A 23,399-nucleotide genomic window follows, 5' to 3' on the forward strand; every position below is an offset into this window, starting at 1 on the left:
AGGATGGACCAAATAAAGAGGATTAAGAGGTACAAACTTCCAGTTATAAAATAAGTAAGTGATGGGGCAAAAAAGTACAGTAGATTGAATATAATCGATAATATTGTAATAATGTATGGTGACTACACTTATCTGCTGAGCATTGAGTAACGTATAGAATTGTTGAATCACTGTGCTGTACACTTGAAACTAACATTGCATTGTGTATCAGCTACATCTCAGTAAAAAAGGGGGAAACGGGAAGTTTTTCTTCCTACAGGCCCTACCACACCCCCAGTCCTCCTGATCTGACAGTAAGACTGGTTAGACCATTGATCCCAACTGAAGCTTTGCTCCATCCTTCAATTGTTAGTACCTGCAAGGAAGAACCACAGAAGGATTAGCAACCTAACATTTCATTGCTGCATTTTTTGAACGTGCGCTATTTGTAAAGCCACCACCTGAATTTGATGAAGAGTTAGCTACAGGTAGTTTTATGGCAGAATATTCAGTTATAAGCAGTTGATCTTCAGTCAGGTTAACACAACATTATTAATGTACTGTGTCACCGTGAACCTAAGCTACACATTGTCTGGTCAGATTTTGCAGTTTAAGAGACAGCATTCTTATGAAACTGTATGGCTGTGCTTTGTGTTTTCAGCTCATCTTTTTTTGTTGTTTTAATTTCTGTTCATTTGGATTATGATTATACTCTGCCTCAGCACTCCAGATTCTTTTGCTGAGACTGTTTATACATTGTGACAGCCTTATGATGGTATCTGATCTGTTATTCTCCTAGTTCTGATTAAAAAAAGTCTCCTGTCTGTGTTCAGCGTTATATAAATAGAAGAATTTTCTAGTAAGAATGGGAAACAGAACAAAAAACTAAGTTTTTCTTGTCAGAAGTCTTTCCATGCTTAAACATCAAATTTCCTCTCTTATGGTCTTTACTCTCACACCCTCCCCAGTATGTGTATATGTATATATACATGTGTATGTAAGTCTGCATGGGTGTAGACAGGCATGTATATGAACAAACATATGTGTCTACAGTTTTTGCAAAAGAAATCAAACCTTTTGTTTTTCCCTTTAATGGTCTCTTCTCACTTTTCTTTCTCTAGAGAGGAAGTTGTCTTTCATCAGAGCATCGAGCTGAAATAAGCTCTGTATTTATAATGCACGTAGAGTTTTTCCAGTGCTTGTCTAATGAGAAACGATACCCAAAATTAGAGCTTGCTGCCTTCCAATTATCCCATTGCATATGATTTTGTTATAGCACAAATAGTTATTTTCTTCCTTCCCCAATAGCTACATAAATGGGCCATGGTAATCTACTCCAAACAAATGGCCAGGCATTATTATTTTTGCTGTATATAGTAAAAAAAAAAACAACCAAAAACCAAAAAACAAAACAAAAACAAAAACAAAAATCTACTCCATTGTTATTGAAGAAGAAGAAGAAGAAGAATCATCTCTTGTTAGTGTCTGCTGGTCACAAACACCAAAGGAGGGTTGGAAGTCAGTTCTCCAAGAGCACAGCTTTTCTATAATCTGGGAGAGAGCCTAGGACAGGATAACAAGGTGCTGCAGGGCTTTGTAGCATCAATTACTTTTACTTTATTTTGGAGTTTGGATTTTCTAATGTTGACCCTGCTTTGTGCACAGGCAAATCATGGGTCAAGGCACTTAAAAGGAGACAGCTGCACTAGACTCAATTCATCCTAATCAAAAATAATGGCTGTGCTTGCCTATTAATCTCTTTGCCACCCAAGAAATTGAGAGATTAGGGGAAGTTGAAATCAAATGTAAAGTGTTCTGCTTTAGATGGTTGAGAGGATGATTGAAATCAATAAATCTCAGGCTTTGGGGAAGCCCAGTTGATTCCAGATTTACTAAAGATAGAAAGAAATAAATGCCAGCAGGAGCCTTTAGTGACCAGAACTTGACCACTGAGCTCTGCCGCAGCTGTCTCCTCACTGGGACCTCCTACGGAGGAGTATAAGTTTACCTTGATCCTATCTCATTATGTTGTTCTGCCTGTGAAAAGCAGGAATCATAGTAAGGACATGATCAAGGAAATTGAAAAACAGAGCAGCCACAGTTGAAGGATCAGTCAGTAACCAGCAGACTCATCAATAAATTGGTTTGTGTTTTTCTAATAGCCCAGATCTCCTCTTGGGAAATCCCATCAAATCTCAGGTCACTCAGGCAGCCTCCTATCTTTAGTTTGGCTCATGTATCATGGCTCCTGGAGAAACCTTCAGGCCACCTGAAATTCATGATGGCAGCAGTGGATAGAGGCACCATCTCATCATCTGCATGGCTACTGCATTGGACAACTTATCTTTCCTGCAACTTTGGAATGTTTTGGCCTTCGGGCCATGGCATCCCCAGCTGTACTCCATATTCTCTTTGCCTTATTGATAGGAAAACACTTTCACAGAAACTGCCTAATTTTACTTTTACAAAAACTCTATCAGGCAAAGCAGTTATGATAATTTCAATTTTATACATGAAGCCAATAATCCTTGATACATCAACCCTTTGTTCCCCAGCCTGTACTGGGTCTAGGAGCCTTGTTGTTTCTTCCTGGTTCCAGTGCCCATTGCACTGCTACATTGGGTGCTCTTGGCTGCAGCTCCCTGTGACCTCTTGCAAGAGGGTCTGAGTGCTTACATAATAGCTGGAATGTGCTTGCATTCATGCTTTCAGAGAGGGGTGAGTAGTGGTGACAGGTGTGTGCAGATGACTGCTTTCTTGACCCTATGTCTAGGAGAACACTGTATGTCCTCTGATGCCAGGATCTGTTTAGGTGCCATCTCACAGCCTCCACTGTGTGTATCATGGAGTCAGAGCCTGTGGATCTGTGGCCTGTCTAATCTTACCATGAAATTCCACAGGGAAATTTGCCACTGTGGGGACCTTTTCAGAGTTTTGCTTGTCTTTCCTTCATCCTCACTTGTAAGGAAGTTGCTCAGATGGTGTGAATTTTTTTTAAAGCTTGGGTGCCTTGAAAAAATAAAATGAAAAGTCTAGAAGTACATTCAGAAACACCATATCTGGTTTCTCTGTACATCCCCCCCCCCCACTTTATATTTTTCTTAGCTGATCTGTTTTAGTTAGCGCCAATATAGTGCTCCCCTCCCACACATCCCTTTAGGGTGAAATGCCTGCTCAGTGTGCTTCGGAAAGGCAGTATATTTTAGGCAGTCTGATAAAAGACTCTAATAGCCCCAGATTAATGCATTCATTCCTAGCCAATGGAAGGATTCATTACAGTGCTTAGGCTCAGGCTCCTCTCTGACGAATTTGCCCTGGGTAATGAGCCATTCAGCAGCTGCTACTCTGCACTGCTGGTAACCTGCAGAAGGGGGCAGTGAGATGGAACAGGCATAGGTAAAGTACAAAAGTGGAGGAAGTTTCTGGTACCTGCAGGTGGTCAGGGCAAGAGAGAACAAGAGGGTGCTTGTTGACACAGCATCTGCATCTGAAGCTGGAACTGAGAAGTATCTAGTGGGGGATGTGCTGAGGAACGTGACAATGAATTTAGCACCACTGTGCCATTAAAGGCTGAGAAGTGAGGTTCACAGCAGACAACACATAACTCTGCTTTGAAAATGAACCCTGGGCAATTAGGAGAGTGATATGTGGGAGAAGCTTTCAAACAAGTGTAACTATCACAGAGTCGGAAAGTTAGGAGACATTCCAAGAGTTGGCTAGCCCAGTGATTTGGGGTGGGGGGGCAGGTGTGATGGTGACTTAACCCTCCAGGGGACATTTGGCAGTGTCTCAAGACATTCTTGGTTGTTGAAACTTCTGGAGTCATGGGAGTGAGATGTTACTGGCATCTAGTGGGTAGACCAGGCATGTTGCTAAACATCCTACAATGCATAGGCGAGCACCACACAACAAAGAAACATCCATCCCCAAATGTCAATAGTCCCAAGGCTAGCCAGGTGCTAGCCAAGGCTAGCCTGACACCCTCCTGTTATGGTTGAGAAGGCTAAAGTATGGCAAACAGTGATGGCTCACGGTGACATAGATGGAGAACTGAAGACTGAGAGGGGCAGAAGTCTGTGTCTTTTCTCTCTCAATGACATGCCCTCAGCCCTGGGAGGACTGCTTTCAAATTCTGCACTAAATACTTTTGGAAATAAAGTTGTTCCCTCTCCTCCTGGACTCCAGAGCACACTTCCTAGCCCACATCTCCAGTATAGAAAATTCCATTGCCTACTTTTATGAACTCGTGCTGGTCCCTAGCCACTTTGGTCTAGGCAGATCTCTTTTGGGGGTTAGCTTATTATCTTTGTTATGCATTTTAGAAATGGATGGTGCTGCTGATAAAAATAGGAATTGCCAGAGGAGCTAGCACCAGACATTATGAGATGCTATATGTGCAGTATTGTTGCAAACAGTTCCCCATGAGGGTGAAAAGGAGACCCTTTCCCATACACATAACTGTATCTCACAATTATTAAATATTGATTCATCTCAGCAGGGGCCTGTGCCTGATTTCAAATGAAGGCAAGTACATTAACTTGTGTTAATCTCATCTAGACCCATAGCATTGCACCCTCGTCAGTATCCGCTGACCCATGTTCTCTGATTGACACTGTAGATGGAAGCCGATTCCTATGCCAACCATTCTGATTCTAGAAATAAGCATATATGAGTTTATATCTGGAGTTATAGAATGTGTGGGGTGTGAGCACTAGAGCTTATTATAAGAGAAAAGAAGCCTACATGATGATGAATAGCAATTACAGGGAATTAGATTAGTATCAGTGTCTGGAGTAATGGTAAACATTTTCTGGTGCCGACGTTTGATGGCATTGGGGAGGTGGGGGGACTGGGGATGATAGAAAGGAAGGGAGGCCAGAGATAAGAACAAATATGCAAGTCCATAGTGTGTGCTTAATGGAACTGAGATTTATTTTTCTGTGTGTCTTTTTAAGCCTCCAGATAGATCACAAAAAATACAGGCAGCCAGAAAAGAAATAGCCCAAATGTAATTTAAAGGACAGATTTTTAACTAATACTTCAGCTTGGAGACACCTGTCCTATGTTCCTTGAAGATGCCCAGCTCAGGGGAGGAGTATTAAAGTTACTGATTTATCTTCAGTAGCACAGACCTATTTTTAATTTATTGCCTGGTGACAGATTTTTGTTTAGCTTTTCTGTGTTACTCAACACAACCTCAGTAAAAGAAGAGCAGCCCGTAGGCCATTGTTTCCTTTGATGCCCTCATGCCCTGGAAGAAGATATGGAACTTGGACTTCTCAAAAGCTTGTTGACATTTTCTCTGGCTTCCTGACAAGCAACAATTTTTGTAGTAGGAAATATGACTGCCCTGCCCGCTGATTCTTGATAAGTATAGCGTGTGTGTGTGTGTGTGTGTGCGCGCACACGTGCTTGTGCTCCTGTTCCTATAGACCACCAGTGTGGCAGTAACAGTTTAATCATTCCCATTAGGCCACCAAACCTATCACCAAAAATATCTATTTTAATACTGTGGAGCCACAGGAAAGAGAATATGTATGATGCCATTCAAAAACAGATATGAACACTCAGTTGTGCCTCTAAGTAAAGAATACCTTCCATGCTGGGGGATACAAAAGGTGAAGCATGGAAAATAAATAAGAATAGTATAGATGTTTTCTTACAAGTCTCGTATTCTAGTGAGGGTGCTAAGTGCTTATGCCAAAATTTACTAAGACGGTACATGATATTCTGCATGAGAGGGGTTTGAATAAATGGGCGCAAGAAGACAAGGAAAGGAACAACTAATTCTGACCATGGGAGTTCATGTATCCATAAAAAAATAATCCCTAGTGTGCTGTGCACTATTCTAGGTGACAGGGAGAGAGTGGTGAGATATGGATGTGGTTCTGTTCTCATGGGCTTTGCATCCTAATGAGAAGACATAAACAGCAAATAGCAAACAAATGAGGATTTCAGGAAATGGATGCATATCCCAGAATAACTAAAGCAGAATAATAGGGTGGGATAGGAAGCTATCTTAGATGGTATGGTCAGGAAGGATGCATAGTAGGTGACAACTGAAATAAGAACCAAATGACAACCAACCAACCAACAAACCAACCATATGGGGATCTGGAGAAAGAGCATTTCTGGAGAAGGAACAGAAACTGAAAGACTGGAAAGTGTGAGGGAAAAGCCAGCTTGGCACCTTCAGGGAACAGAAGACAGGTCTGGGGACTGGAGCTGAGTTAATTCTGGGCAGAACAGTCGATGGTAAAGTCAGAGCTCCTCAGGGGGCAGCTGTGTTAGAGACACAGGTATGAACTTCAGATTTCACTGCAGTCAGGGGCAAATTGAGGTTTTTAAGGAGGGGATGTAATCTGAATTATGTTGTTTTTAATTATTCCATCTTTGATGCAGGGAATGGAATTCCCATGTCAATGGTATAAGCACAACCCCTCAAAAGATGATGGGCCTGCAAAGTAAGAGACAAGAAAATGAGATCAAGGCATGGTGAGGGTTATTTCTGAGATAAATCCAACAGGACTTAACAATGGTTGTGTAAATTGAGATAAAGACAGAAATAAGAGATGATTCCTGTGTCTTTGTCTTGGACAAATAAATAGATGATGGTGTCATTAACCAGGATGGAGCAGGTAGGAGGGGGTGGAATCCAGAACTCTGTTTGAGACATCGTTCTATTGAACAATGAAATAAACATGACAAATAGGCCAAATTGTTATCCTTTGTTGAGCACACACTGTAGGCACAGTATTGTTCTAAGCCCTTGATGCATATGAACTCATTGAATCCCCAGGATAGCCCTATGAGAAGGATAATTATTAGATCCTCTTTTTTTTTTTTTTTTTTTTTTTTTTTTTTTTTTTTTTTTTACAGAGGGAGAAGTGAAGCTTCTTGATGCACACAGATAAATTAATGTTGTCCTGAGTGCACATGTCTTGCACTGTAATGGAGAAGGGCAGATGCTGCCATGAAGACCATGCAGTTGTATTTCCCATAGTAAGCAGTCAGGTGTTTTCCACCCCTGGGTATCAAAGAGGAGAAATCCCTGCCTGAGTGATGCGGGCGAGCAGATGGCCTCGTGTCAAGATTCATTGACATACTGATGGGCCCACTTCCACCTGCTGTGAGCTGATGAGGGAGAAAGAGAGTTATTGTCAAATTCCCAACTTGCCCTTTTCAATATAAAGTTCACTTGATATATATATATATATATATATATATATATATATATATTACTTCGGTTGCTAATGCATTTTGTTCTCTGGAGTGCGAGAGACCCAGCTTCCTGCATAGCCTTTAATTAGTTTCTGGATGATGACATCTCCACCGAGAAGCAACTGGTTGCATCCCTCCAATCTCCGGGGGAGATAAAAGAATCTAATAAAGACATTTGGTATTTCTAGGTGATGTGTTTGACAAGCTTTGTATTAACAAGAGGTCATGTTGGAACTTTTTTCTTTCCCCAACTGCTTCCCTCACTTGCTCCAGCACTGTGACATTTCACAGGGGGATTAAGAGAGCCATCACAATCACTGAGAACTTGTAGCTTAAAACAGACCAGCCTGCATCTCCACCCCTCATGCTGGAGGGGAAGAGGCTCCACCTTGATCTGCTCACAGACCTTAACCTTTATGAGGGATTTAGTGGCAATAAGGCCTCAGAACAAGAAATCAGTTTAAAACCAACTGACAAGTTACTTTGGACAGCACTGGGGCCACTTCCTGGGCTTCAGGATTCAAGGCCAGATAATGAGATGTTTCTTCCACTTGCCTAAATTATTCCCAAAGATGATGGTCACAGGGAACGTGGGTATAACTCAAATTTTCATTTTGACATACATGATAGCAGTACTCAGGTGGAGAGAGGCAGAAACTCCCCTCAGGGCTGTCTCCCTTCCTCTGAATTCAACCTTGCAGGCACGTTCAGGAAAAGAGCAACAGCTGTGGAAGAATCCATTTCATTCAACAGTCAAGGGTGGAGTGGGGAGGACTTCGCCACTACCTCCCAACTGCAGTCGGCATAGTCCCTTGCTGCACATGGTTTTATAGCCTGTGTGTGAGTGCATAACTACCAGTGCTTTTAGGCAATTAGGAATTAAAGTGCCAATGTCACCACCAAGGCAGCTGAGAAGGTAAGTGAGCTTGTCACTGTTGGCAGCTAGCAGATTGGCAGCCCAGAGACACAGCCTTCTGCAGGGCTGAGCCCAGAGTCTCCAGGAGGTGAGGGCTCCCTCCCTGCCCCCTGTCTCCCTTGTCTCTATTTGGTCTGGATGGAACAGCCCAGAAGTGGGCAATGGCTGGCACCTGAACACCTGAGCAGCTTTTAAAGGCAAGAGGAGAGTGTGAGTTAAGAGAATCATTGCTAGAAGTCCAAGAGATTATGGTGACCTACACAGACACTCTTGTTATCTTGTACCATCACAAGATGGAGAAGTATGAATCTGTCCTGGGGTTAGGAGATGGCACTGAGTGTGGTAGAAGGACCATTCCTCTCTCCACAAGGCAAGTTGCTGTGTAGAAGCAAGAACATCCAAGGGGCAGAGTTAGCTAACCTCCTCCTAAATTGGGAGGAAAAGGACCCCTATTGAAAACATCATGGCACCACAGGAATGGCAGGCCCCTAAAACTCAAATGTATCTAAAGGGTTTCTCCAGCTAAGGCCCAGGGTGGCAGGCATTGTCCTGAGCCATATGGGGTCTGTGTCTCCTTTCTCTGGAGATCTTTCAGAGCTTACGCAAAAAGTCTTTCTGGAACAGGGGGCAACCAATAATGACTGGGGGAGGAGCAAAGTGGCAGACACAGTTCTAGAGCTTTCCTTAACTGGCCGCTTGAAGTTCATGGGCAGCAGCTGCATTCTTGCTTTAGGAAGAGAGAGACATAGCGATATGCCAGAGGGCAAGGGAACAAAGGAAACTGCTTGAAGAGGCTTAGTGGCAGGCTCTGGCTTCTGGGGAAAACAAGAGTAGACACTTGCTGGTAAGCAGAAATTAGAAGCAGGGGGCATCAGAATCTTCCTACCACTGCCACCTTGGAGATGCATGTGAAGAAAACATGGATTTCAGAAGATGTCATAGGTGTGCTATAAAGAAATCCCGGTCAGCAATTCCGGGTTGGATTGTTAGAGCAGACAATTATGCTGTTTACCACTAATTGATTGAACTCTGCATTATCTCAATCACAATAGCATTCATTTGTGAAATGATTAGCAGTTCACTAAGTGATTTCAATTGTACCTACATATTTCATTTGATACCCAAAGCCCTATAGAAAAAGCTTGAGTCTGGGATCTGCCACTTTCTAGCCTAGTGACTTTGAGCACATTGTTAGCTATTTAAAGCCTCAGTGTTTTGCATTAAATGGGAAAATGCATGGCAAGTGCCTAGTATTTATTAGGTGTTCAACAAATATTAGTTCACCTCCATCAGGAGTAATAATAAAAAGTAATACTGCCTTGGATTTCTCTCTCTCTCTCTCTTTTTCTTTTTTTTTTTTATTCTCATAAAACTATGTAAGTGAATCAGGCTATTAGTTGATTCCCTTTTGGGTAGCATTATTTTAGTTTTTGAGGAACTCTAGTTTGTGTAAAGTTTAGATGATATTTTTAGAAATACATTTTTAGTGAATTTTAGTTGTCTGACTTCCTGTATGATGACCTTGGGTTACTTGTTTAACTTCTCTGAATTTCATTGTCTTTATTGTGCAGTGGGGATAATGCCTAGGAATTACTGTGAGAATTTAAAAGGAAGCAGAGAATGTCAAGCTCTGGTAAAGTACTTAGCATAGAAGGTGTTCAGTGGCCCTTCCCTTCCCTTCCCATTCCGTCTCTCCTCCCTTCATGACCTGGTCTCTAAAAATCAGGTCCTATTTGGTGAGTGGAGCATGAAGTCAGTCATGCACATTGAACCAAAAGCAAATGCCATTGTGCTGGAAGCTGGAAAACAACCAGTCCTGTCTGGATGGCAGGTCCACATCATGATTAGTAATAATACCCTTTTGTTCCCACATTAAACAACTGATGAAAAGATACTTCTTAGCAATTTCTTGGAGGATGCCAAATATAATGGAGCACTTATGGTTCCAGGTAAGTTGCTGTGAAATTCAATTCACACTAATATGCCCAGAAGCAGGAAAGCATAGAGTGAAGAATGCATGGTGTTTATTTTATTCTCCTACGTCTCTATCAGGAACAACTAAATTGGGTCAGAGAGCAGAGCTCATAAAAACTTCCTTCCACATTTCAGCTGATCCTGAAAGGAACAAATTCCAAACTTCAGAACCAGTGGTTTATGACTAATCCTGAATAAATCACTAGCTTTTCTCCCAGGACTTCATGATTTTCCAGCAAACATGAAGGGTTTTAATATGGAGAGAGAGAAAAAATGAGATATAAGAAATGACAAAAGGGTTCTAGTAAAAGATGATACAATCTGCCTGAGCTTTGCCATTAAGAGCAATTTCAACCTCTAATTTAGGATTCTGAATTTCTGTAATCTGACCTTTCCCTTCTGGAAAGTGGAGGCAAGCTCACTGCTGGCAAGGGAATAGGGTCCTGTTGCACATCCCCATCCTGGTCTGCAGCCAGCATCCTGACTTAAAGATGCCTCAGAACCACTAGCACAGGTATCTACCTGGTGCTTAGCATCCACTTTGGCAAGGGGTGGGGGTCCCATCTCCACCACAAAACCAAAGCCCCTCCCCCACAGCCCTTAATGTCTGTATTTGTCTTCATATTGGCCTCTAGGGGTACACATTTTTAGTAACACTAATAAATCACTTTTGAATAGTATTTTATGTTTAAAATATGATTTCTCACAGTCTTGTCTGATCCATAGGCAATCTATTCTAAAGAAGCAAGATAGTATTCATATAATTAAGGAAATCAATGAGTTAAATGATTTACATGAGTTTATGCAGCTAGTGATTGTTGGGTCGGGTCTTAATACCTGATCTTCTGATGCAAAGCTTCAGGTTCTTTTTATTGAGAGATAAGAAATCCCACAGAACCCATAATATTGGAATATGCATTCAATTATAATTTTTTTATTGGAAAGAAGGAATAAGGAAGGAAAGAGAAAGAAAGAAAGAAAGAAAGAAAGAAAGAAAGAAAGAAAGAGAAAGCAGGAAGGGAGGGGAAAAGGACAGAAGATGGAAAGACTGACTGACTAGTCTCTTCAGTCAAAATAAGCCAAATAAGTTCTCAGTGGACACAGCAGTGGGTTTAATTGATTATTTCTCTGCCATGGTGTAGAGACAGCCAGGAACACCTGGTTGGATGAAACAGTCAGGTTGGGGGAACTACAGTGCTGCCTCCCAGGAAGGCTGTCCAGGAAGGCTACAGCTACCTGCCTCAGCTCATATTAGTAGAAGCTAAATATGAGGGTGCTGATGAGGAGGTTCTGGTGATGGAGGAGGGAGGACAACATGATATTTATGCAAGAGTGGGAAGTCTCAAGAAATATACTCCTGAAACCTCCCCTCCACTCTTCTGACAGAGAGTAGCACCATATACAAATGAGCAGAGAGGGCTCCCTTTCCCGAATGTACCATAAGCATGAAGATATTCACATGGAGAGGTGAAAGGGGATGATGGGTGAAAGGGATGGATAAGTTTAGCAAAGGTCACAGTTTTTGGTAATGTGAATTCCAATAGACTTAATATATTTGGATCATATAGAATCTACATTCAGGTCCCACTGTCAATGCTTTACCTGGATAACTTTGAGCAAATTACAAAAATCTCACTAAGACTTAATTTCTTCATAAGTAAGTAGGAATAGTAGTATTCCTCAGAGGATTCTGTCAAGATTAAATGAAATAATGGAGCCAAGCTCCCTATAAAATATGTAATGAACAACAGAGATTCAAAATGTGTCAATGCATGCATGTGTCTATGTGTGTACTCAGTATCTGTTTATGGTTTTTAAAGTATGCATCCATGATTCCACATGCAGTTTGTATTTTCTAACTCATATAATCCCTCATTTTCAAAAACACTCTTCAACTCTGCAATCTTCAGTTGTATGCCCTTGAACAAGTTCCTTGATCTCTCTGAATATAATTATCCTCATCTGTAAAATGTAGGAAAGGAAATAATTAGGGAGACAACACACCCCATTTGCCTGGAACTTTTCTGATTTTGGCAGTGTAAGTCCTATGTTCCAGGAGACTCTACAGTTCCAGATAAATGAGGACATTGGGGCACTTTAGAAGTAATATCTACTTGTGGGGTTAATGCAGGGATAAAATAAAGTAATATACGTAAAATATCTATTATACAACAGGTATTTAATAAATAGTTACTATAAGTATTATTATAGATACTGAGAGTCCTTAGGGGTCATTTCAAGATCTTGAGGAAGTTCATTTCATTCAATTTATTTGCATTTCCAAATAGTCGAATAAAAATACCCTAACGCAGGACTCCTGGGTGGCTCAGTCGGTTGAGCATCCGACTTTGGCTCAGGTCATGATCTCGCAGTTTGTGAGTTTGAGCCCCACGTCGGGCTTTGTGCTGACACCTCGGAGTGGAGCCTGCTTCGGATTCTGTGTCTTCCTCTCTCTACCCCTTCCCCACTCATGCTCTGTCTCTCAAAGATGAATAAATATTTAAAAAAATTAAAAAACACCCTAACTCATTCATTCATTCAAAAAAATATTTATTGAAAGCTGTGCCAGACATTATGGTATGTGCTGAGCATCTCAATGAACAAAACAGGCAACAGAGCTTACATTTTACAGTAAAACCTTGGATTGCAAGTAATTTGTTCTGTGAGTATTCTGAAAGATGAGCAAGAATTTCTAATAAATTTAACTTGATAAACGAGCAGTGTCTGCAATACGAGTAGTACGTGATGCCGAGTGTCACATGGTCACAGCTGAGCCAATTGTTTTTGAAATTCACTTTGATACACAAGTGCTTTGGATTAAAAGCATATTTCCAGAATGAATTATGCTCACAAACCAAGGTTTTACTGTATTGGGAAGAGGCAGGTAATTATGTAACCATCTAGTATGGCACGTTCCACTTTAGAAAGGGTGATCAAGGAAGGCTTCGTAGAGGAGCTAAGATTTAAAGAATAAGACAAAACCATCCAGGTGAAGAGCAGGGAAAAAGATAAGCAGAATGCATCTGAGTCAAGGAATGAATGACCTGTGAGTGTTCCAGGAGGAAGGGTAGCCGGTGGAGTGAGAAAAAGAGAATGATTTGGGATGGAGAGAGAGAGGCAGGCTCTGGTTCATGAAGGGCTTTTGACCTCAAAGAAGGAGTTTTCATGCTCCATGACCAACTCATCTCTTTGTTTAGTCCGAATGAGAAAAATAAGTTCAATTAACAGTTATATTTTGCATGAGACTTTGCCCTGGTCTACAGTGACCAGTAAGAAAAGACGGATTAGTCCACAAACCAACATCTGCTTGATTGCATCTTCAGCTTTTTTATCTAGATGGTACATTCATGCACCAGGCTATTAACATACACCTGAGAGTCTCTGTGTGGGATCTGGAAACCAGGAAAGTTAAGGGTGTTCCAGATTGGCCCTTTTAGTTATGTAAGGACAGAGGTCTCAAGGCCTTAGTAGTGAAGCAGCCCTTGCTGTGAAAACTACCATTAGCTGCCATAGGCATCTCAGATCTTCACTACAGAGAAGAGGCAGGAGAAGTGCCACTGGCAGAAAAGGGAGCCATCTGGGATGCATAGATCTGCATGTGCCATGGGGAGCAACCTGGTCCAAGCAACTTATGTGCATTCCCAGCCCCACAGGACTGTGCAATGCTTAATAAAGCATCTTAATTTGGATTTAATAGGATATCTACTGTGTGCTAAAAACAGCAAATTGCTATTTATTAATGGCATAATTATTAAAACTTAACACCTGGGCAGTGGAAGCTAAACCAAGAATGAGGAAGTTCCCTAGAATACCGTTTCAATAATTATCTTATTTAATTATTTACACTTCTGAATTAGAATTCAATAAGAGCCAGATTAAACCTTAACATAATGTATTAAATGTGGAACTGTATTCAGAGTGTGGCTCACTGGGCTTCTGCCTCCCTTCCCAAACATAACCTCTTCACTTCTTGGTCTTCCTGTTCCCATATTGGTGTTTTTTTCTAGGTTCAGAACTTAAAGTCAGCAGAGATGTTACATACATGTATGTGGAAACTAGCTGATGGCCTTTTTAAGGAAGCATGAACTCTTAGCACATCTCATTTACTTTTGAAGCTTCAATTATTACTCCTCTGCTGTTGACTTTCAAATCCTATTCTGGGACCTTGCCCCAGACCTTTAACGGCATCACTGTAATTGCTGAAAGGTTAAATCTGCCTGCATGTCTATCAGAATGTCTAAAACAGAATCTAACTCATCAAAATAATGTCCTCCCCAAAAGATCTCCATATAGCTTCCAGGAATGTGCTACTTAGCCATCTAACTGCTGTTGAACAAAATGGCATTCACACTTGACTCATTATTTCTAATTCTTCCCTCCTGGCAATCAAGTACCTGTGCATTTTCCTGGGCGTTGATCTTAAAACCATCCTTTTCTTTTCATCCTTATAGAGCCAACAGTTTAATCCATGCCTTGAATATCACTCTAATATAGATTGATTTATTTGACTTCAATTTCTGTCTTTCATTCTGTCTGACACATTTTTGCAGATTGTTTTGCCTAAAGTACATTGAAAATATTAAGGATTTTTTTTCTTTAAAAATTTTCAAATACATGCTGTTGCCTATAGAATAGAGTGAAAATCTAGGATCTAGTCAAGCTGTTCCATAATTTGGCTTTAGCTTTCTTCATTGATCTTATATCCTCTTCTTCCTTTAATCAGTTAAAATCTATCAACCACCCATTCTGTATTGACGCTACATAATGTGTTTGCCAAGTGCATATAATATTAAAACTCACTTATTGAGCACTTCAAATTGCTAAGACCTCCTTTAAGTCCACTTTGTAAACTTACTCCTTAAATCCTCAAAAAAACCCAAGAGGTACATGGTATTGTTAGCTTTGCTCCATAGATGAGGAAGTGAGACACAGAGAGGTGAATTCATTTGGCTAAGGTTACCCAGTTTGAACATATTCAAGTCAGGATCTCAACCACTACTCTCTTTTGTCTTTTGTAGTAAATAAACTGTGTCTTCATACATTTCATGAATTTCTGCTTCCCATTGATCCCCAGGTGTTCCTGTTCCACTTGAAGTGGCTTTACTTTATCAGCCTTTGTGACTGTTTTTCATTTGTTGGTATCCAAAATAGACTCGCTAGCCAAGGCAAAGTCACTCTAACACTCCTACTTGCAGTGTCCTCCCTTTTCCCAATTTACAGGACTGAATATTTGTACCATTCACTTGATATTCAACCCCACACAATTTTGTGACAAATGTTGCTTTATTTTTCAACTCTCTAGGATGTTCATAGTCACTGTCTCCTCAAACAGATTGTAAGCCAGTGGAGAGCCAACAGAATTTATATATTTCTGCATGTCTTTCATATACCAACAACACAGTTGTGTATATAGGAGTTGTTCACCAAATGTCCGCTGAAAGACTTTTGGCCCAGCCTCTGTCAGCAGCTCTTCTTCCATTAATAATTATGCCTTGCCACAAAAACTCTTAATAATAGTATTCTTCTTATGTCTCCTTTTCCTACAATGCCTTCCCTCTTCTCCTCTTCAGATTCACTTTTACTTATCTTGGGCTTAGTTAAATGTCACACATCCACAAGGTCTGACATGACATCCATCTCCAGGCTGGCTTAAGTGTCTATCCTTTGTATTCCCTTAATACCATTTCTATTCTTCTGTGTCACAATACATTAAAGGTATATACTTCTGGGCCAATTTTTATATCTCTAGACTGTAACTCCTTGAGGACAAGGACTGTGTCTTGTTTAGTGTTAAATTCTTAGTGCTAAGCATAATGCCAGTGTATGGAAGTGATCAATGAATATTGATGAAGGAAGGAAGGACAGACAAAGTAATCCTAGTATGTTTCTAACAGCCTGCATAATGAGAAGAGGTAAGATGCAGAATGTATCCATGGAAACAATATAAATATATAAATAATCCTATCTTAGTTGGCCAGAACTTTTTTATGAACATGAATTAGCTAAGACCACAGTGCATCCTTATCAATTCAATTTAATTTTAAATACTGACAGTGTGCTAGCAGTTTCCTCCTGGAAAATGATACTTTCAATCCCCTAGTACCTTAGGTACTATGCCAAGTTAGTTCTGATAATTGGGATTGCACCTCTTGTCAAATGACCACAGCTCTATGCCATGAAAGGTCTGCCTTTCAAACTCATCTGGGGCCATGTGCCACCTCTGAACTGTTCTCCTGGGCAGAATTGAAAGGACAGCAAGCATTTCTCCAACTTCTACTTCGTAAGTTGGATACTTTCCAACTGTTAGTGGAGGGAGACCATTCTAGATGATTCTTCCAAGCATAAGGTGTGATTGTCTCATTTAATATACTTACTGTGCTGACAGCTCTGGCCCAAAACACCTTCTATTCTACTTGGGGGCTGTCCATTGTTCTCTAGTGTATGATTAGCAGATTAGCTATCATGTAAGAAGCCAGGAAAATGAACTCCCAGTAAACCCTTCCAAAGCAAGAGTAATTCATTACCCAGTCTGATTTCCACTTAAAATGTACTTTAAGCACACTTCCAACTACAAACCCTAAATCACCCTGTGTTCACAAAGTCCATCATTTTTTATTTTATTGCATGGCGTTGGTGTGACATAATCCCTTGCAAAGCATCTCGGAGTGCTTTACAGATCAATAAATTACTTACCTGCACAGTTGAAGCAGTGTCTGCAAGGCCAACACAGTCATTATGCAAGCTGCCTGTCCTCCAGGAAGCAAGCAAAGCTTTGTGGGTGCCAACGCTGGGTGGGAGCAAGGGCCAGGCGAATGTATGGGTTGGGGGAGTGGTGGTGCAAGCAGTGACTGTTACAGTTAAAGCAGTGAATAAAATACATCAAGTTTAAATGATTTTAAGACTGAGAGCACTTAGAAACTTGGATCCTTCAGACAGTCAGCAAATCAAGTGTCCAGTCATTAACCCATCAACTGTCTTTCTGTCCAAGAAGATTCAATCTAGCTTTTAAAATGGTACAGCCATAAATTGCAATGTCACGTCTTAGAAGTCCTGGATCATAGAGCCAATGGGCACTCCCCAGCCCTCACCACATTGATTCTTCTACCAAATAGTTGTATCTGTCCTATCAAATAGTTGTGAGAGTGCAGATGTATGTGCAAATGCATACACACACACACACACACACACACACACACATGCTGTCTCTCTGTCTAAAGCTCAATATGGATTTATATCTAAAAATGATTAATTGATGTTTACTTTTTGTATGACACCCCACTCAAGACAGCAGAAAATAAAAAAGTAGACTAAGTCTTTAGATCGTATACTCAGAATGTATAGCATACCGGAAAGATGAGACAAGTGTAACATAAGCAAGTTTATTTTAAATGACTTGGAAGAGGCTATGGGATTGCCAGGAAAGAGAGGTGACATCTTTGTGGAGATATCTGAACAACGTTATAGAAAGCCCTCACCTGAGCCTTGGATAATTCCAATAGGTATACATAGTTGGAGAAAAGAGTCTAAGTGACCAAAATCAGCAACAAAGGTGTGGGGATTAGGAAATAAACGTGCAACACATGCTTATTAATGAGTGTTCCCAGTAAGGTGGAGTGTGGGAAGGGAGTGGAAGACACTATGCAAGAAGGAAGGAAGGAAGGAAGGAAGGAAGGAAGGAAAGAAGAAGGCTAGAAGATACCTGGATGATCCCGTTTTCATGGAGAAGAAAGTCTAACACAATTAGAAGTGAGTGACTAATGGTTCAAGCAGAAGAAGAAAGTCCAGCATGGAAATTTGCAATCAATCTGATTTTCAAATGAGGCGGTTCATCATCTGGCCTTGGGACAGGAAATAATTTGACATTTAAGTTTCCTGGGATCTCCAGCAAGCCAGATGGCATTGTGTATTGGGTAGATGATGTGTGCTGGAGTTGCACACTCTGATGGCTCAGAGGGTGGCTTGTTCAAGGGAAGAACCTAATTTGAAGAGCCCTAAGGGAGCTGAATGGAGGGGTCACTTAATTTATGATGAACTAATGTGTTAAAACTAGTGCCTGTGAGACTGAACTGATATGTGTTTGTAATCCAGTCCTGATATTGTTACAAACGTGTAGCAGGTTGGAAAGGTGGTTCCCTTGAATATCATTATAATTCCATCCTATAAATATTTGTTGTGCGTTTTCCCTGGTTATAAATATGATTCAGTCATGGCTCAGGCTGTGAAAAAGTTCTTGGTTATTGGATGGGAGATGCTAAGCAAATAACCATAACATAGATAGGTGTCAAGAACTGGAGTCTGGAAGCTCATGAATGTCACCCTTACTTTATAAATCAATTAGAAAATAAGAGAAACAAATGTCATACTTGAGCTAAATGCCACATTCACCAGTGGGAAAGATGGTACTAAAGAATTAGGCTTAGGTGTATAGCAACAATGGGCTTCTAATTTAGAACACGAGAATGAGACAGATACATATAGGCAAGTGGAGGCTGTGCTGTAGGGTGTGCAAGACCCCATGGGATGCTGCCCCTGTGTCACATGTCTGAGGAAGATGCCACTAGAAAACAGCTTCCTAAGGGAAGCCTGGTTCCAAAACAAAAGACTGAAAGAAGTGTGGGATCCTACTCGCAATTTTACCAATTAGAATAAATCCTTCACCTCCTTGGGGGATTAATTTAGGATAGAGAGAGACAAAGAGACCAAATGTGTTTGCCTAATTGCTGTTCCCTCTGATTCCCCATTAGGTATGAGTAATGTGCTCTGGGAACACAGATAAGAAGAGCTTTAACTTAAGTATCTGAAGGAGGACAAACACGAGTAGGGGTAGGGAACGCTGCATCAACTGGCATTTGATTTGGACTTTAAAGGATGACTAGAGGGGGACCTGGGTGGCTCAGTCAGTTTCAGTTTGGGTCATGCTATCACAGTAAGTTTGAGCCCCGCATTGGACTCTGTGCTGACAGCTAGGAGCCTGCTTGGGATTTTCTCTCTCCCTTTCTCTCTGCCCCTCCCCTGCTCTCTCTCTCTCTCCCTCAAAATAAATAAACTTTAAAAAAGAATGACCAGAAAATTTCCAGGAAGACATAAGAGACAATATAGATCCCAAACGCGTGATGGCCAAGAAGGACATAGAGTGTCGGGGATAACAAGGAGGGTAAGGAAAGGTGAGATCATAGGTAGCATAGATTGATGCTTGATTCTGAACTGCCTAGTATGCTGGCATAAAGAAGATTGTGTATTTTCAGGTAGGCAATACGGAGCAACTGGAGGTGTTTAGGCAGAGATGTGGTACAATCAGAACTGCATTATATAAAGAGTACTCTGAATGCAGTGTGGAGAATGACTGGTGAATGTGTGTCAGAGGTGGGTGGGGGTGAGAGTGGAGAAGGAAGCGGGTGGAGGCTAGGAGAACAGTTATTGCAGTATTGCAGTGGAATCCATTCCCATTCAGACTCCCTGACTCTGTGTTTAAATGGGAAGAAATAAAAGCTAAATTCAAGGTAAGATAATTCTTTCATGTTTAAGGTAATTCCTCTAATTTTTAATCATTTACTCCTATAGTCCCAATATTTCAGCCCTGGGCTGTGCTGCCAACTATCATTATAAGACAACAAAGAAATGTTTCAGCAAGATTTTTATTTACCTCTTATCTTTTTTGTCTCTACAGTATCTCCCAAAATTGTAGAGATTTCTTCAGATATCTCCATTAATGAAGGGAATAATATCAGCCTCACCTGTATAGCAACAGGTAGACCAGAGCCTACGGTTACCTGGAGACACATCTCCCCAAAAGGTAAGAGAAGAAATGGAAGAATTGTTGGCCATGGCTAGGAGGTCATGGCACTGGTGGCTTTATCCAAATGGCCCTACATTTTTGGTATCCTGATAATAGTATACTCATGGGTCTGAAGGGAATTTTGGTGATCTCTACAAGACAGGAATATGTCCTGTAAGATTTCAGAAATAAAATCTGAGCATTTCTCGAATGCTGGGGAGATTAATTCCAATTCTTTCTGGGTGCAATAGTGGTAACCTGTTCTGGGTGAACTTTATTGGTCTTGTTTGATGATGGAACAATCATCATTGGTGGCATTGTCCAGATGGTTGTTCTAAGATACATAAGGATTTAAAAAAACTTTGAATGGGCATAGTCCTAAAAGGAAAATGTCCAAGTCTGACTCCTCAGCATTGACAAATATCTGGTCCCTAGTCCATGAGCTGTTTTGTGGTTTTGTTGTTGTTGTTACTCAGATTAATCTTAGATAACAAATATAGCTCAAGGTGTGACTAAATTGCAAAATTTACCTTGTCTAAATGTCTAGATGTTTTGTAGACCAGACTAAGTGCTGTTTTGTGCTTTCATGGATTAAACATTAAACCTTTAGAATTTAAGGGGAGATGCCATTTATCATTAAGGTAGCTTTTATGCAAGATGCATTAAATTATTTCATTTGTTTTTAAATATGTACTGAGTGCTTATAATAGCCCAGACACTCTGCTGAGCACTGGGGATATAGCAATAAAGCAAAACATATCAGTTTTTGTTCTCATGAGCTTCCATTCTCAGGAGACAAGTGACAAAAAAAATGAATCTACAATGTAACAAGTGGTGATAAGAATAAGAAAATAGAGCAGTATACATTGACAGAAGAACCAGAGGTTCAGTTGGAGAAGGCTTTTGAAAAGGTGACATTTGAGCAGATATGTGAATAAAGATGCTTCATTTCAGTGCTTATTGCTGGCTAATGTGAGCTATGTTTAAGTAAGTGTGTATGTGTGTGTGTCTATGCATGCATGTATGCATGAAGTTATGTGTATGGCTGAGTACTACAGGTTCAAGGATTCTAAAGGAATCATCATAGTGGATATCTCCTTGGTGTTGCAGGTTGGGACCCCCAAAAGTAGACCCTGACAATGTGATTGGCATGCAAGAAGTTTATTTGAGGCTCTCTTGGGATCAACTTCTATGAAGGGGTAGGGAAGGAAGCAGGGCTGGGCTGAGGGAGAAGCTGGGTTGCCTGAAGACCAGTGGAACATCTCAGCTGACCCTGTGGAGAATTCTGAGGCCAGTGTTACCCTTTAGCAATGCTTTGTTGAGATGGAGGTGACCTTTTATACCAGCAGAACAGCCTTGGAATTTGGGCTATCCCCTGAAGAGTTTTGACCTTGGAATAGGCGTCTCTCTTTACACTAGATAGTCTGCATAAAGGGCTGCACCAGAGAGCTGCCCACTAGCAACACATCTGTCCCTGGGGGCAGACATCCTCTCTTCCTGAAGATGGCAGAACATTTGGACATTTAAATGAAATCAGTGTAGGACTATGAGTGGGCCCTCATATCGAATTCCTCTCACAGAAAGAGACAGACTTGCCCTGCTGGAGATTCTCAGAGAAGTCATGAAATTTTCAGTGTGTTAGGCCTGAATTGCTGGGAGCAACCCCATGCAACCATTTCTGACTCTACCACTGTGAGCAAATGGATCTGAGAGAGTACTCACATGTCTGCAGTTCTCTCGATTTGGAATGGCCTTACAAATGGACTGGCCCAAAAGCTGGGAGGAGACGTCTACTGTGCATGAGATCATCAGTGAGAGAACGTGGCTCTAGGGCACCTCTGAGGCAGGGTCTATCGAAATGGACAGACTTTCCAAGTTCACAGTGCACGCCATTCATCACTGCTTAATGCTTGTCCCCAGTGCTATTGGACGCCAGGGCTCTCTGTGCTTTTAAAATCTGTGGAACATTCATCATCCTGGGTAGACTCACTTTACCTTATGTAGAGAGGCACTGGACCCCTCCTTCTTGCAGGTCTCCCTCTGTCTCCTGTCTGGTATCTTCTCTGATTTCCTCTCCCAGCTTTTCAGCTCTTTGTCCTTTTGTAAGTACTCCTCCTGATATTTCTCCTCTGTACATCTTCTCCTTCTGTCTTGCCCTTTCATGCTTTCTCTTTTTATTGTTTACTTTCTCTTTCTTTCTCAGTCTCTTAAACATCTGTGCATTAATTTCAATTATCCCTCCATTTTTTTTCCCTCTCTCTCTTTTCCTGACAATTACTTCTGTCTCTCTTCTGGCATTGGAGCCCCCTCTTTCTTTTATCTTGCTGAAGTTCACACTGGCATACCTTAGAGTCTTTTTACCCCTTTTGTGGCCATTAAGCAGACTCATTGCCTCAGGGGACTTTACCTGAGCCTGTGCCAGATGCTTCCATTTTACTGTTTTGGCTGCTATGGAAACAGAAGATGGATCAAGGAGTGAGGAGAAGGATAATCTGAATCTACTTGTGGATGAGAGTAATTTAGATGAACAGCCTTTTCCAGATCCCTGGTCCAGATTAGCTATCGCAGATTCAAACTGATGAGACATGCCAAGCAGTAACTAATCACCTCAGAACTCACCAGGGTGCCGTTTTCCCAGTGACTGATTATTTGGAGATCAAAGGTGTCAGTGGACTGCTGCCAGATCTGAACCGAAGCTGGAGACCCTTAGCAGTAAGACCTTCATCATTCCCCCCTAAATATTTCCAAAAGGGTACTTATTTTAAATAAGTTGGGACAGTCTTGGGGTTCCTTGGTGAAAAAAAAAAAAGATATGCCACATCTTAGCAAAGCCTCCAAAGGTAGAGAGCTCTTGTCATCTTTTGTTCTACTTTGTGTGGGTAGACCATGTTTCAATTTGGACAGTTCTCACACACATACCCATAAAATCCCTGAATGGATAGCTGATGGAGGCTAAGCACATTGGCAACCCTGATGGCTTCACTGCATTTTCTCCCTCGATACTGATGTGTTTGTTTTGTACATTTCTGAAAACTCCTAGTTTCTTCCATCATAACTCATATGGTGCTGCTTGCAATAAACTTCTACAAACCTCTTTAGAACGTGTATCCCAGGCTTGACCCCTTTTTACATGGAGAAGGAGAACAGGAATGTTAACCACCATTTTAGTAATGGCTCATGCATTTTGGTACAGACACAGGAGTGATCATCTGATCAGAAGCAGAATGGAGGGGCCTTGTCCATGAAATTATCTGCCTAGCACTTTACATCACATGGATAAAATGCCACTTTTCCATATCCAAGATGAAGAGGAAGGTGAGGCCTCCCAAGACACACCTCTGTGCTGCCATTGATCATGGGAAGTAATTGTCTCTTGTTACAGGCAATATGTCTTCTAGTTCTCCTCATGAACTTACCACTCCCAAGAGTTCAAGAAGAAAGTGCACAAGCTTTGTAAAGATACCTGCCCTCCTTCTGCACACCTGTTTCGGAGTGTACATGTTTTGCTAACACCTGTATGGGCCTTGGTCTTTT

At 41.2% G+C, this 23,399-nt stretch overlaps 1 protein-coding gene across 4 annotated transcripts in view; it reads left to right on the forward strand.

Annotated features, from left to right (window-relative positions):
- The window catches only part of NTM (neurotrimin), a 941,468-nt gene that overhangs the window by 809,615 nt on the left and 108,454 nt on the right, over nucleotides 1-23,399 (forward strand). For all 4 annotated transcript variants that reach the window (XM_043579843.1, XM_043579845.1, XM_043579844.1 and 1 more), the window contains one exon: nucleotides 19,758-19,883. In XM_043579843.1, the coding sequence (XP_043435778.1) occupies nucleotides 19,758-19,883 (126 nt within the window). The remainder of the gene's footprint in view (nucleotides 1-19,757; nucleotides 19,884-23,399) is intronic.

This window comes from Prionailurus bengalensis, chromosome D1 (assembly GCF_016509475.1).
Source record: "Prionailurus bengalensis isolate Pbe53 chromosome D1, Fcat_Pben_1.1_paternal_pri, whole genome shotgun sequence".
NCBI lineage: Eukaryota > Metazoa > Chordata > Mammalia > Carnivora > Felidae > Prionailurus > Prionailurus bengalensis.